Source organism: Capra hircus, chromosome 13 (assembly GCF_001704415.2).
Source record: "Capra hircus breed San Clemente chromosome 13, ASM170441v1, whole genome shotgun sequence".
NCBI lineage: Eukaryota > Metazoa > Chordata > Mammalia > Artiodactyla > Bovidae > Capra > Capra hircus.
This window is the reverse complement of record NC_030820.1, coordinates 71,412,646-71,427,484: the sequence shown is the minus strand read 5'-3', so window position 1 is coordinate 71,427,484 and position 14,839 is coordinate 71,412,646. Positions and strand designations below refer to the sequence as shown.

Below are 14,839 nucleotides of genomic sequence, written 5' to 3'. Positions count from 1 at the left end.
TTGCGACCCCGTGCATGAATGGTACCCCGCCAGGCTCCTCTGTCCATGGATTCTCCACGCAAGAATACTGGAGCGGGTTTTCATTCCCTTCTCCAGGGGATCTTCCTGACCCAGGGATCAAACCCAGGTCTCCTGCATTGCAGGCAGAGTCCTTACTGTCTGAGCCACAGGGAAGGTGGATTGACCAGGACTGTTGCCTGGGTCCTCTCCAAATCTCATGATGGCTGTGTGGGATCCTAGGTGGTTCTAATGTGCAACACCACTGCAGCAGAAAGCCAGGCCTGGCTGCCTTGTGAGAGCCCAGAAACAATGCGCTTTCACCCCAGAGGCTCTGTTGCCCACCTAAATTCATCTGTGGAGCGTTCAAAGGCTGGCCTGAGTGCTCAGAATTCTGTCACCATCAAGAACACAGGTTTTATATGTGAGTGGGAGGTCCACTGATACTTCTCAAAATACAATAATAAAGTAACAAGTCAATGAAAAGAAAATGCCAAATCCATATAATCATAAAAAGTAATAAACATAAGTAAATATATAGTGAGAGAGTTATGTAGGGAAACATTATGAAAGTATATTAAGAATCAGGAATTCTGGTGAAGCCGATTCTGTAAACCTGAGGTCTGAAGGAAGTTTTTGGAATTTCTTTAAAAAAAAAAATGCTGCCCCTGTTGTTTAATCACTAAGATGTGAATGACTCTTTGTCACCCCCTGGACTGTAGCCCACCAGGCTCCTCTGTCCATGGGATTTCCCAGGCAAGAATACTGGAGTGGGTTGCCATTTCCTTCTCCAGGGGATCTTCCACACCCAAGGACTGAACCCAAGTCTTCTGCTTGGTGGGCAGATTCTTCACCACTGAGCCACCTAGGAAGCCCCTCTAAAAAAAAAAAAAAAAAAAAGAGGCATTTGCTTTTAGCCATCATGAAGCTGGCCAGACCGCAGACATCGAATGTTAAAGTCCTCTCAGCACTCGACCCTCCCATGAAGTCCCTTATTATGATCTGAGGGGCTTCCCTGCTGGTCCAGTGGCTGAGACTCCTTAATCCCAATGCAGGGGGACTGGGTTTGATCCCTGGTTGGGGAACTAGATCCCACATGCTGCAACTAAGATCGAAGATCCTGAGTGCCGCAACTGAGACCTGGTGTTGTCAAATGAATAAAAATAAATACATATTCAAAATAATATGATTTGATTCAGCCCCCACCACTCCCACCCCCATCCCCCAAAGAGGCCTTATTTCTGTATCATTTGTTTCATACTTCTTGATCCCATTTTCTCCTCAAAGGTCCAGTGTCCATCATTCCTGAGACTCAGGCTCCACTTGGAGCAGGCCTGGCACTGGGGGCAGACAGGCTTCTGAAGCCTCCAGGCCTTCTCTGCTGGTTCCTCTCTGGCAGGACAGGCCTTTTCCTTCTCGGAGCCTGGGCTGGGCACTGACAGCAGTTTGATGACAGTGTGGCCACCGTTGCTCGTTTGTTGGCTTGGACAGAGTTTCTCTCCCAGGATCTCCCATGAGACTCCTCAGTGCACACAGTCTGATACAAAGGGACTATTACCAGGCTCTGAAGTTTGAGGTTCATCAGTTCTGGGCTGAGTGAGGATTCTGAGTGATCAACAAGAGCTCCTGGGGGATCCCAAGATCAGGGACCGTTGGAAATGTCACCTGACGCATTTCACTCTGAGCACCTGGGAGCCTTGCTCTGGTGAGTTGACCTCCCCACAGGTCCTGACAGAAGGAGCACTGAACCGCGTGTGTGGAGACAGCTCATCCTGATCTCCTATTTGGCCCTGCCAGGCAAATTTGGCCCTCATCCACATATATTGAATGCTTGCTGGATGCACCTGGGCTTGGCATTGAGGGTATGAGGGTGTGGACACAGTCCTGGCCCTACAGAGGCAGCCACCCTCATGGAGAAGGCAGCTCTGCAGGCGGTCCTATGGGTGTGGGACTGATGGACACTTCTTCATTCCGTCCACCTCAGTCCAGCCCCTGGGTCCTCCCAAAGCTGAGTGTTGAGGATTTGGATGCCTAGGTAAGGATAAAGTGGGATGAGGATCTTGAATTTGGCATTGCAGAGACAGAGGAGGCAGTGGAGAGTCACCCACTGTGGCTTGGAATAAAGAGTGTGTGTAAATAATGTCAGAGGAGAGAGGGAGCCTTTTGGGCATGTCCTAGCTTATGGGAATGAGCAGACTCCTCTGCATCTCTGAGTGTTTGCCTAGCAGTTCCCGCCACACAAATGCCCTTCTTTCTTCCTCTACCTGGCGAGGAGGACTCCGTGTGGGGGAGTTTAAGGTGAATTAGCGAGGGGACAGGCTTAGAAAGGCTGGCTGGGCTCAGTCATGTGGGGACTTGTTGGCCATATTAAGGATTTGGACTTTCTTCTTTTTTTTTTAATCCACGAGGAAACTTATTTTATTATTATTTTTTAAATTGGAGGATAATTGTTTTACAATGTTGTATTGGTTTCTGCTGTACAACAATGAGAGTCAGTCATGAGAATATATATATCCCCCTAGGGTATCCCAGAGTGCCAGGCTGGGCTGTGTTATAGAGCAGTTTCCCACAAGCTATTTTGCACATGGTAGCATATTCATGTCCTTATTCTGAGGGCAGTGGGGCATCCGTGAAGGGCTTTAAGCTGGCGAGTGACAGGATTGTGGGCTGAAGGTCTTCTCCATCAAGTGCCCAGGCTGCTGTGCATGGGGTGGGGCTGGGAGGGATGAGACAGGAGGCAGAACAGAGCTGAGGCCTGAGCTCAGCTTGATGCAGGGGATTCAGAGAAGCAACACATTCAGCCCACCTCAGACAGGTGAGTCCATCTCTTACCTGGGACCCTCCTGAATCTGAGAGTAGAGAGTCAGGGACGAGGAGAGGAGCTGAATGCCCTGGGGAACCCCAGTGCTCTGAAACGCCCGTGTCCAACCACAGGGCCCCAGGCTACCACGGGGACCGTGGCTTTTGTCCTGCTTCACCAGAGAAGCACTTTGCTGGAAGCAAGAAGTGAAGGCTGGGGCCATGCCTCAATCACGTTTGATGTCCATTGATTATGTCCATGACCCTAACACCCCCGTGCCCCTGCTGTGCTGTGTGACCTCTCCCTGGGGCTGACTCTGGGCGCCTGTGGATGGGGGTCACCTTACCTTGGCATCCCGGTTGCTCAACCTGGGGCTGCACACATGATAGAGACACAAACAACCATGGTGGGTGCTTGGCACATGTGGCTTAGTTGTGTGTGTATGTCTGTGAGTTTTCATGAAAAGAAACAGCTGTCTGGCAGAAGCCACTTAGGCAAAGCAAGATGCTGCCCTAGCATCCCAGGCACTGAGATCTACCTGCCAATGGCCTGGACCATGTGCTGGTGGTTTGGCCCAAGGATGAGGCAGCTGGTGCTCCAGGCTGTGTTGGCATCCAGGTGTCTATGATATTGGCATGGCGTCAAGGCTGGGGTGGTTTGTGAGTCTAAGACTTGGAAGTAGCAGAGGAAGGGAAAGAAGAGACCTCTTGAGTGGGCCAGCCCTGTTCTAGGTGTTCTAACATCCATAATAGCACTGAATTCTTACTCAGCTCAGTCTGGGGGAATAACGGCCCCAGTGGGGAGAAACATCTGCAGAGGAAGAGTGACTAGTTCACGGTCATCATGGCGGTAAAGAGAGGCATAGGGAATGTGAGCAGGTGCAAGGCTTCACCTGGAAGGCCTTTAAGTTTTATTTTATATTGGAGTGTAGTTGGTTTACAATGCTGTGTGAGTTTCAGGCGTGCAGCAAAGTGATTCAGTTATACATGTATTTATCCTTTTTCAGGTTCTTTTCTCATAAAGCTTATTGTAGAACTCTGGGTGGAGTTCCTTGAGCTATACAGTAGGTCCCTGTTGATTATCTATTTTATATTTAGTAGTATATATATGTTAATCCCAAACTAGAGGAGTGTTACTGAAATAAAGCATGTTCTAGAAGAGGAAACAGATGTTGGCGGTGGGGGTGGCATCTGAAAATCATATAAGAAGGGGCCCAGGAAGGATGCAAAGCAGAAGTCCCCCATCTTTTTGGCACCAGGGGCCGGTTTTGTGGAAGACAGCTTTTCCATAGACCGGGGTGGGAATGGTTTCGGGATGATTCAAGCGCATTTACTGTGTACTTTATTATTATCACATCAGTTTCTGGGGACCGCTGATGTAAGGGATTGAGAAGGCTTACCGAGAGCACACCAACATCCAAATGAAGCCTGGAAGTGTGTCCAGGCTTTCTGTCTGTTCCCAGAGAGAAGCTGACTCTGAAGGGGAGAAATGACAGGGAGGTAGCACTGGTTCAGCATAAGAGAAATCTTTCCAACCACAAAGGCCTCCACCTCAAAGTGATTCCTTTGTAAAGTTTTGCTTTTGGATGCAGAAATGTTATTGGATAATGCATGTTTTCACAGAACAAAACGGTTAGATCATCAGCTTATGCTTGAAGTATATGTATGGTTTCTAAGTTGCATTTGAGTTATTTAGATTTGCATATTTCAACAGAAAGCATTAATACATATTAATATTCCTGCTGTAAAAACATTATTTAAGCCAGAACTATGGGCTCTGAAAGAGTCTGTGGTGTGTGCAGAACCACTCTGCTAGTAGAAAGGTTAACTTGTATTTTTGAATTATTGATGATTGCTTGTTACTAATTTTTTTTTCTCAGAAAGGAGGAAATTATTAATGAAGAGATCATTGCCAATGTGTCTGACATCTATTAATGGTTTCATCTTGCAACCAGATTAAAAGAGACAGCTGGTCCATGAATTTATGCGTGGAGACAGCTCCAAATGCGCTGACAACTCTGTGGGAGGGCGGGGCCGCCAGGCAGTGGGGCCTGGGCATTGGCACGGGTGGCTGGTGAGAGGTCCCCTCTTGGCTGGCATGGCCTGGTCCAAGGGCTGTCAAAGGCTTTGCTGCAGAGGGACCAGGCAGCGGAAGGGCTATCACTCTCCCGACATCTTCTCAACTCTTCTGTTGCCCTGGGAGCCCACTGACACCTTTCTTTGCCAGTCACTTACTGGCATTTTCTCCATGGCTGTTTTAGATCTGTGATTTCTCAACATGAGCCTGCACCTTCTAAACATGCTCACCTGGGAACATCACCTGGGAGACTGGTGAAAACACATTCTTGGGCCCCACCTCTAGCATTTCTAATTCAGTAGGTATAGGGTAGGGCCCAAGAATTTGCATTCCTAACACATTCCCAGGTGATACTGATGCCACCAGTCCAAGGACCACATTTTGAGAACCAGTTTTTACCAATGATTGTCAACTTGCACTGTGACACTGCTCTGGAGAAGGGGCTGGCAACTTCTTCTGTAAAGGGCAAGGAGAGTAAATATTTTCAGTGAAATGGGCCAGATAATCTCTGTCACAGTTACTCAATTCTGCCTCTGCAGTGCCGAGAGCAGCCAAGGGCAACTGTAAACAAATATGCAGGACTGTGTTTCAATAAAACTTTATTTATAAAAACAGGAGGTGGGCTAGATTCTGGCTTATGTGAATAATGTTTTTATGGCAGAAATATTAATAAACACTAGTGCTGTTGTTACTGAACCAAATTTGGGTCTGCTTTGCCACGTGCAGGCGAGCCAATCTACTCACACTGGGTGCTGGTGAAGGAAAGTGCAGTGTTTACTGCAGGGAACCAAGCAAGGAGGCCAGGGCAGCTAGTGTTTTAAAGACCCGAACTCCCTGAAGGCTTTTGGGAGAAGGTTTTTAAAGACAGGATAAGGGATGGGGATTCTGGGGTGTGTGATCAACTTGTGGACATTCTTCTGATCGGTTGGTGGTGAGGTCATCAGGAGTCAATGTCATCAACCTTCTGGTTCCAACCGGACAGGGGCTACGTGCTTGTGGGTGGCATACAGTTAACTTCTTCCACCTGGTGGGGGTTTCAGTATCTGCAAAACAGTGCAAAGGACAGGGCTCAGAATAGTATCTATAGCCCCTGAGGAAGGATTAAAAGTCCTTGGATTTGTTTAACGGCTAAGCTATTATTATTTTGTACTGCTTGACTATTTTCCTTTCTTTCTGTATTTTCTCACCTCTCTGAGTAAATGTACTCTTTGGACCTTAGGGAAGCCCAGGAGGCCACAGTTTTTCCACAGACAAGAAGCAGGCAGAGGACCTAGATCAGGGGCTCTTCTGGGAAGTCCCCATAGGATCCTGCTCAGCCACACTTCCTGTCAAGACGTGCAAATATAAATAACTCAAATGCAACTAAACAACTAAGTATTTTTCAAGTGGAACCTCATGACCCAACCATTTTGTTCTACAAAAACATGCATTATGCAATAATACTGCCACACCCCAAAGCAGGACTTTACAAAGGACCTTACAGGTGGCAGTGTTGCTGAGTTCAAGCTTGTAATGTTTGCTGCAGGACAGGCCAAAAAATCCAGAGACAAGTTGCTGGAGTAGGGAAAAGCAACTTTATTTAGAAAGCCAGCCAGACGGAGAAGATGGTAGCATCCCAAAGAACCAGCTTGCCCTCAGTTAAAATTCAGGCTTCTTCTATACTAAAAGGGGTGGGGGTCAACTAAAACATTTTCTGGTTCTGGTCAGACTCCTGAGGGAGTGTGTTAATTTCTTCTTTCCTGCAGCCATTCACAGGTGGTCCTAAACAAAGGCATTTTAGCATAACACTCATCTGGGAGGCAGTTTTCCCAGAAATGGGCCATTATGTATAATTTAAGCTTATAGGCAACATCCCTTTAGTATTAACTCGTAATAGAATACAAAGATTCTTCCCTATTACAGTAGTTTGCTGACCCCTGCTTGAGAGCAGCACTGTCTAATAGAAATTTCTGCTAAAAGCAACCACAGGCAGTACACACATGAATAATAAGCATGGCTGTGTTCCAGTAAAACTTTATTTAAAAAGAAAAAGCAGGCAGTGGGCCAGGTTTGGCCCATAGGCTGTAGTTTGAGCAGTGCTAATAGGTTTTTCTCTGTTAATGAAAATGGTCTATATCTGTGCTGTCCAATATGGCATCCGCTAACCACATAAAGCCCCTGAGCACTTGAAATGTGGTTAACGGGACTAAAGACTCAATTTCTAAATTCTGTATTTAAATGGCTAGAGGTACCCTGCACAACAGCAAGGAGAGAGAAGGCACCAGTGGAGGGCTGCTCCTCAGCCGCCTCCCTACATAGGGTGAAGCCTCTTTGAGTTTCCTTGTGGATAAGACGGGGATAAAACCGCTACATCACCAGGCTTTCCCCACGGGTAAGTAAGGCATCCTGGCCCAAGGTGTCTTCTCCCTGGTCCTCTGATCCCCACTGTAGAGCTGACCATTGCCGGGGGCAGAGGGAGGGGCTGGGGAGATGAAGGTCACCTCCAGATCTTCACCTCTCCTCTCCTTGTCTGGTCTGCACCACTAGACTGCAAGCTCCAGAAGGCAAAGACCAAGTCTACGGTTCAAGCTGCACACCCACAGCCCAGCCATGGCACATGGCAGTCAGCCAACTCCCTCGCTGAAAGAATATGTGTTTCAGGCTGCCCCTCAAACTATGCTTGGGCTGAGAGAGCTGCAGCTAATGTGTCTGAACATTCCTGTCTTGGCGCCCCCAGAGCTGAAACGGAAGTCACTGTGTAGACAGGGACATCAGGGCTGAGAGAGGGCTTGCCCTCTGTCCCACGGGATTAAGGAGAAGAGGCCACCTTCTTGAGTGGAATTGAAAGGGGGTAGGGGGCCCTCTGAAGCCATCACAAAGCTCACCCCAGGCCCTGGCCTCCTTGCTTCAGGAGAACACTGAACCCGGCCCTGAGCCAGGAGTGAACATGTGGTCAAGACACAGCCAGCTTCCCGGACTGATGGGGGCAGATGGGAAAGCAGCCCCTCCTTTCTAATCAGCACTGAAGTTCCCACAAAGGAGGGTGGGAGATGATGCTGTCCCTCTCCACGAATCCCTCCTCTGAGAAGCCCGTCATCTGAGCCATCCCTCCCCTCAACCTCCCATCAGCTAGCGTCCCTGTCTTAAGTGTCTAGGTGCCCTTTGAGAACTCAGGATTGTGGAAAAGTCCCAGGAGACAAACCACATCCCCACTGTGTGGAAAGCATCACCCCAGCGGCTGTCTCAGGGGGCCTTGGCAACTGGCCATGGGCAGGAAGTGCCTCTTGGCTAGAGAAGTCATTTAAAGAGCTATTCGGGGAGGTGATACAGGGAAGGGCTTTCCAGGCAGAGAGAATGGCAGGTGCAAAGGCACGGTGGTGGGACCAGAGTCAGAGTCTTACTGGGTGGTGGGTTTGGCTCCTGAAGAAATAGAGGCATCAGTTTCCAGGCGGAGGGTGGCAGGCAAAACACAGAGAGCCCTGGCTTGAACAGGGGCAGGTACAGTCCAGTGACAAGGGCAGGTGATGGTCCTGCTCACCAGCTTGGTGACCTTGGGAGTGGAGCTTTTTAAAAAATATTTGACTGTGCCAGGTCTTAGTTGCACCATGCAGGATCTAGTTCCCTAACCAGGGATTGAATCCAGGCCCCCTGCATTGGGAAAGCAGAGTCTTACCCACTGGACCATCAGGGAAGTCCCTGGAGTGGAGCTTTACTTTGGGGTCACCTGAACCCCACTCAGTAGGTTAGGGCAGCAATATAGCACCTTAGACTGCGGATATGGGAGGGCTTGTGCTCTGAAGACACTATTGAGACATGCATTTTGTGCTTTTCCAGAAAGTTTGAGACAGGGCTTGAAGAGGAGCCAAAGGGAGCAGGACAAGTTATAAGAAATCAGAAGCTCCCTAGTGGCTTAGAAATTTCCTGCTTCCCGGGTCAGGCCCTAGGATCAGCCATGTCCAGAGTCACAGGTCATGGGCCTGGGTCAGGCCTTGCTAACAACTCCTCTGCCTGAGACAAACCTTGGATGAGGGTTTGATGGACGCTGTAGCCAGCTGTTTAGCTCTGAGCAGAAGGGATCTTCCCAACCCAGCTGTCCTGAGAGCCAGTCACCTCTGTGCCCCTAGAAATTAGCACAGCAGGGCACATGGCTTAGTGCCCTGTCGAAATCTATAGAATTATAAAGAATCTCTGAAGCAGCTGGTCCACTCCCGGGCCTCCGCCTAGATGAGCACTGGCTAGTCCACAAGGCTAGTCTAAGCCCTTCACCGTTTGAAGGTGGTGCGGGAGCCAGACAGGAGTGGCAGGACAGTGCAGTGTGGGGGGAGTTAACGGGTCTCCATCCAAGGCAAGTGTCCCACTGCATCTAGTGGGAACTAGGGTACAGGGGAGAGACACTGTGTTCTCTGCCATAGCAACTCAATCCAGAGCCCCCGCCATGCCTGACTTTTGTATTTCTCCCCAACAGTCTGTCCAATCCCATCTTTGGAATCCTAACAAAGCTGAGGCTGGGGATGGGGTAGGGGTTAGGGGACTGGTCAGGTTCAGAGTGTGAATCCCTTGAGCTTTGCCCAGAGACCCTTCTTCTGGCTTTTATAGCCCAAGCCCCCCAGCCAGGACCAAGGGGCACCTGGTCTCTTCCATGAGATCCCCTGATCCCAGGAGGGCAGAGTCGCTGCCCGTGGGCTGCAAGGGACAGACCGGACTCTGATCGATGGTTTTAGGCTTTCAGCCTCAATCGGGTCTTTGTTCAGACCGGGAAGAAATAGGAAAAAGCTTCAGGGTTCTGGCTCAGGCAAAAGGGGAAAGGCAAAGGCAGCGAGAGGCTGGGATGCCTCACGGCCAGTCTTCACTCCCCTCCCAAGTTGGGGGTAGCGACAAGAGGGAGGTGTGGGTGAATAAGAGGGGTGCCTGGGAGGCTGATGAGGTGGGTGGGGGACGACTGCGGTGCACCGATGCACCCAGAAGAGTGTGTGTGTGTGTGTGCGTGCGCGCGCGCGTATCTATATGTGTGCCTGTGGTGCGGTGACGACTCTTACATGAAATTCTCATCTTAGGGCGTGCCGGAGACCCTCGCTAGTGGACACCTGCTCCTGTTTAGGGCAGAGCCCCCTCCCATCACCCCCATTCACCTGGCTCCCCGTCCCGAGTCCAGACGGCTGCCCTCGGCCTTCCCCCACTAGCACCCGTCCCCCACTCACCTGTTCGCCCACTCCGAGTTCAAACGGCAGCTCCCCCTCTCCCTCCCCGCCATCGCACCCCGATACCTGCGCCCCAGCCAGGCAGACGGTGCACGCGGTGGCTCGGCTCCGGGCGAAGAGGAGAGGACCCCGCGGGGCGCGTGGGTGCGGGGGCGCTGAGTGTAGGCGCGTGACTGTGCGAGAGAGCGGCCCTGAGCCGGCCGGCCGGCCGAGGGTGCGCGGGGAGCCGGCGTGGGCCGGGCGCGGGCGTGTGCGAGGCGCGGGCGTGCGCGCGAGGGTGTGTGCGCGGCCGAGGCGGAGCGCCGGGCGGGCGGGCGGCGGCGGCGGCGTTAGGACTCCGGGGACACCGCCCCCCGCCCCGCGTCCCGCCCCCGCCCAGCCTCCCGCCTCAGTTCGCGCCGCGCCTCGGCTTCGAGCGCAGCGGCGCCGGCTCCCGGAGCCCAGCGGCGCGCACCGCCTGCGGCCGCGCCGGCGATGCGGGGCCGCCCCGCGCCCGCCCCAGTCCCGGCCCCGGCCCCCGCGGGAAGGGGCTGAGCCGCTGCCGCACGGATGGCGAACCTCGCCGCGCTCGCCTTCAGCCTGCTCCTGCGGCTGCAGCTGCCGCCGCTGCCCGGCGCCCGGGCGCAGAGCGCCGCAGGTGAGTGCGCCCCCGATCCCCGCTCCCTCTCCGGCGCATCCCGGCGTCCGCCGCTGGGTCCCGGGCGGAGAAAGTTGTGCGGGCTCGAGGGGGTTGCCGGAGCCCGGGTCCCCGCCTGCAGCAAGCGGGCTGCCGCGTCCAGGCGCGTCCGGGCCAGCGTGCCCGGCTCCCGGCGTCCCTCGGCCGGCCGCGTTCGGTCAAGTGCACCGCTTTACTTTCCTGCCGGTCCCCGGGCTCGAGTAACTTTCTGCGGCCGCGGAGAATATTTCCGCTCGCCGCCTCCCACTTGTCGGAATCTGTCACTCGAGTGTTTGGGGCGGCGAGATGAGAAGCGGCATCGACGCCTGGGGTGGTGGCGGGGGGAGCGTCCTCTCCCCGCAGCTTCCTGGGCAGCGCGCGCTTTTCGTGGGGAGGACTGGTTGCTAGCAGGCCGAGGCTGCCAGGGAGGTGGCGTTTCTTTTCACTCGGGAGATCCAGGCGGCTCCAGACTCGCTCTAACCACGCTGCGCCCCTGAGCTTGTCCTTACGCCCCTGAAAGCACCGCGGGGGTGTTCGTGTTCAAGGCTGAGGCGGCGAGCCCTCCTTCCTACCCGGTGGTTTCCATCCCAAGTAAACGGGCGCCCCCATTAAGGCCCTTTCGGTGTCGCGGCTTTGACCTGTGAGCGTGTCTGCTCCAGAAAAGTTTGGGGGACTCGTATTTGGGCTTGACCGTGGGAAGGAGGCGAATAGACGTAGTTGCCCTAATGTGTGTGGGGGATTGCCCTGGCGTGCTCCTAAGGGCAAGTTGACATGTATCTGAGGCCTGCAGGACCCGGGCTGGGTGGGGTCGCACACATCCCAGCCCCCACCGGGGGCAGCTTCCAGCCCTGAACCCCCCAGAGAGTAGGCGGTGGGGGAAGGAGGGAAGGGAGGAAGTGGTGCAGGTATGCCTCCAAGTTTGGGATCATTTTGAAGTTTCCTAGCACCAATGAGCTCAGGTGTGATCACGCAGAGGGGAGACTGCCGGGATCACAGGGGCAGGCAGAGATGAGCAGGTGGGACTTAGGATAAGATGCGTTTTGAATTGACTAACAGCGGTGCCCGTCTATTATCACGCTGAAAGCGAGGAGAAAGAGAAAGAAACCGTGGGCAGTGTAATCTCCTTAAATAGGCTGCTTCCGAGGGTAAGAGCCGCTGGAGTGACCTTCCATGGGAAATGCACTGGGGTCTTCCTTACTCCAAAATGGAAACTGATTATGGGACTTACGCGAAGGGGGGCAGCCTGCTTCGTGGCTGGGAAGTTAGGTGACTAGGACACTTCTTTTGAGGTGTGTGAAGCTGAAAGGTTGGCTTAGCCAGTAAGGGAAGAGGGACAGCCACACATCATTCTGAAGATGGTGCGCAATTCTGTTTTCCTCGTTTCGAATCTGTGTTAGGTGTGCTAGGTCAGGGAAGGAAGGAGGGTGCTTGGGGGCATTACTGGGGACCAAACATCACTCATGACTTACATTTCACTATCCTCCAGGGCCTGGGCGGCCTGCCACCCGTGAGTGATACTCACGTTCCCTCCGCGAGAATCAGTATCAAAAATATTCCTCCACGGGTCTCGCAGCGTTCTTGGGCAGCGTGCGGTAAAAACCGTCCGGGCTTGGGAAGCTGCCGGATGCTGGAAGCAGGCCGCTTCCAGATGCTCCCGCCAGGTGGCGCTCGCCCACAACTGTTAAAATGCAAATCTAGTTGCTTTCATCTCCGGAATAGAACTTCTTTTCAGTTTTTAAATGAGTAATGTGTTTATTCAGCAGCCTTTTGTTAAAACATTTAGAGAAGTGTGAGGAGCAAGCACCTTTTCTTTGTTTGCTCTTCGGAACACTGGGGAAAGAAAAGCAATCCTGGAGTACAGTTTGGGAAGAAATCTGCTCTTAAGGAACCTTGTTTCTTTTGATTTTTCCTGAGCAGAGTGGGCTTCACTGCAGACGCAGTGTAGCTTATACTTAGCAAGTGGCTGCGTTTGTTCCAAGGACTCCTTAAACGAGAGGGGATTAGCTTGTGTTGGAGATTTGATGCATTCTGAGCCTCACTCATTTGTAAAAATGGGAATTTTCCGTGGTATCTTGTCTCTCTGGTTCAATGCTAACTGGTCCATTTAAGTTAATTGTTTTCCCCAGGTTTCTAACAGCTGCACTTGTAGATTCAGGAATGCTGCAAATGTTGACTTTTAAAAACGGACTTCTCTTCATACTTTATTTCTACTTGGAGACATTTTGATATCCAATGTAGCATAAATATGACTCAGTTTGATTTCTTCGAAAGAATCTGATTTAAAACTTTTGGCAAGTTTGCGTAAATAATATGTTTAAAAACCCAATGGTGTGCTCTGCATAGTCTTTTTATCTGGAAAGTCCCAGTCTCAAAAACAATTTCCGTTTGTAAGCTTACATCCAAGTACACAGTTGGGGTGATATGCTTTGCTGTAACATGTTGGTCACGGTGTCCAAAAGTCAGTGGTGAAAGCTTGTCATCAAAAGGCAACTTCCCTTCTTCTTTCTTGTGAGATGTGTTTTATGAGCCAGGATGATGTTTGTAAGGAATGATGGTTAAAAAAAAAAAAAAAGCATTTAAAATCAGCCTCTGAAAACTGTGGCAAAAACATGGTTTGGGATGAGGAAAGAAGGAGACAGTTAAAACAAGTGGATGAGGGCATCATTCATTTATGCACTAGTGGGTTTTGGCATCTGTACACTGAGAGCAAGAATGGATCTGAGAGGGGCTGACTTGCGATGGCAGTTGTTAGCGATGTAGTCATTTACCTCGATAATCATTACCTCTGGGGAGCTGTTAGCAGTACAGTCAAATTTGACTTTCTCTCCTGGATTGCTTGATTTGTTTCCCAATAAAAGAACAATTAACGCGCAAACCTGGCTTGGATTGTTTCAGCAACAACCGCAAGCATGTTCGTAGCGAAAGCAGACCACTGTCTTGGGCTGCAACCCACTGCCTTTCTCCTGTCCTTTTCTTCTTGCCTAGCCCCAGCACAGCTCCTGCCGGCTGCAGACTGCCAACTGAGACGGCGTCCTCTGTAGTAGTGTTAACTGTCACCTTTCAGAGCCACGGCCACAGGACATTACGGTGTCATTCTTTTGAACACGGGATACTCCCATGACACTCTGGCAGCGTGTTGCTGTGGAAACAAGAGCAGTGCCATATAGGTGGTGGGTCCCTGATACATATTTATTTATGGTGTTGAAGAGATGGTAGAATCTCATGGCAACTATGGTGTGTGTGTGAGAAGTTTAACTCAGGAGGCAGCCTGATTGAGCCCCCCCCCCCCAAAAAAAAAAAAAAAGAGTATGAGCTTTGGAGTCTTAAGTCCTCAGTTTGAATTCTGCTCCTGCCTCTTTCTAACTGTGCCAGTTGTGGGCAAGTCCTTTATTTACTCCTTGAATCCCCAGCTCCTCATTTGTCGGGTGAGAATGAACATAGCTGCTTTGCTGGATTTTGTCAAGACCAGAGAAGACGATACACGCAGAGTGAGTGCATTGTACTGCTTTGTACTGCAGGGGCGCCTCTTCTCTTACTTGCCCTGGCATTGGTGTATGTACACAGGCCAAGGGGATACCAGTGTTAAGCTCAGTTATGAACTGAAAATTAGCTGAGTTTCGGTAATGATTTTTAGTTTTCCTTTTTTTTTTTTTTTTTGCGGGGGGAGGGGGAGGTTCTTGATTCTCTGCAGCCACTTTTAGAAAGAGATTTGGAATGAAACAGGTGTTACTAATACATTTGGCCATTCAAAGATAGGCTTGTTTGTTTCCAAGCACACATCTTGTAAATGAGAACAGATAGAAAACCAAGTATTTGCACGATGTAACAGGCAACTGTCTCCTCTCCCTTCCTACCACCCCCCGCCCCCCCCCCCCAACACACACCGTCTTCCTTGCCTTCGGGCTCTGCCTCCTGATCTGTTTCTATCTCTTACCTAACCTAGAAATCAAGTGCTTGGCACTCTGGGGCAGTGGGGAGAAAGATGCTTCGTGCACTTGACAAATAAGCAAAGACTAAGTAAACACACAGAGGGCTGTGGCATTCCAAGAAATAAAAACCTATGAGATTATTGAAAACAAACCATGCCTGACAGGTGTAATAGCATTTGCAGGCACATTACAGAATTGGGGCTGG

General features: G+C 51.2%; 1 protein-coding gene across 6 annotated transcripts in view; it reads left to right on the top strand.

The window, feature by feature from the left end:
* The window catches only part of PTPRT (protein tyrosine phosphatase, receptor type T), a 1,156,023-nt gene continuing 1,151,613 nt past the window's right edge, over positions 10,430–14,839 (top strand). For 4 of the 6 annotated variants that reach the window (XM_018057889.1, XM_018057886.1, XM_018057888.1 and 1 more), the window contains exon 1: positions 10,553–10,687. In XM_018057889.1, the coding sequence (XP_017913378.1) occupies positions 10,600–10,687 (88 nt within the window). In that variant the 5' untranslated portion in view covers positions 10,553–10,599. Of the gene's footprint in view, positions 10,688–14,839 lie in introns of all 6 variants that reach the window. The other 2 variants (XM_018057887.1, XM_005688694.3) reach the window with 1 other exon arrangement.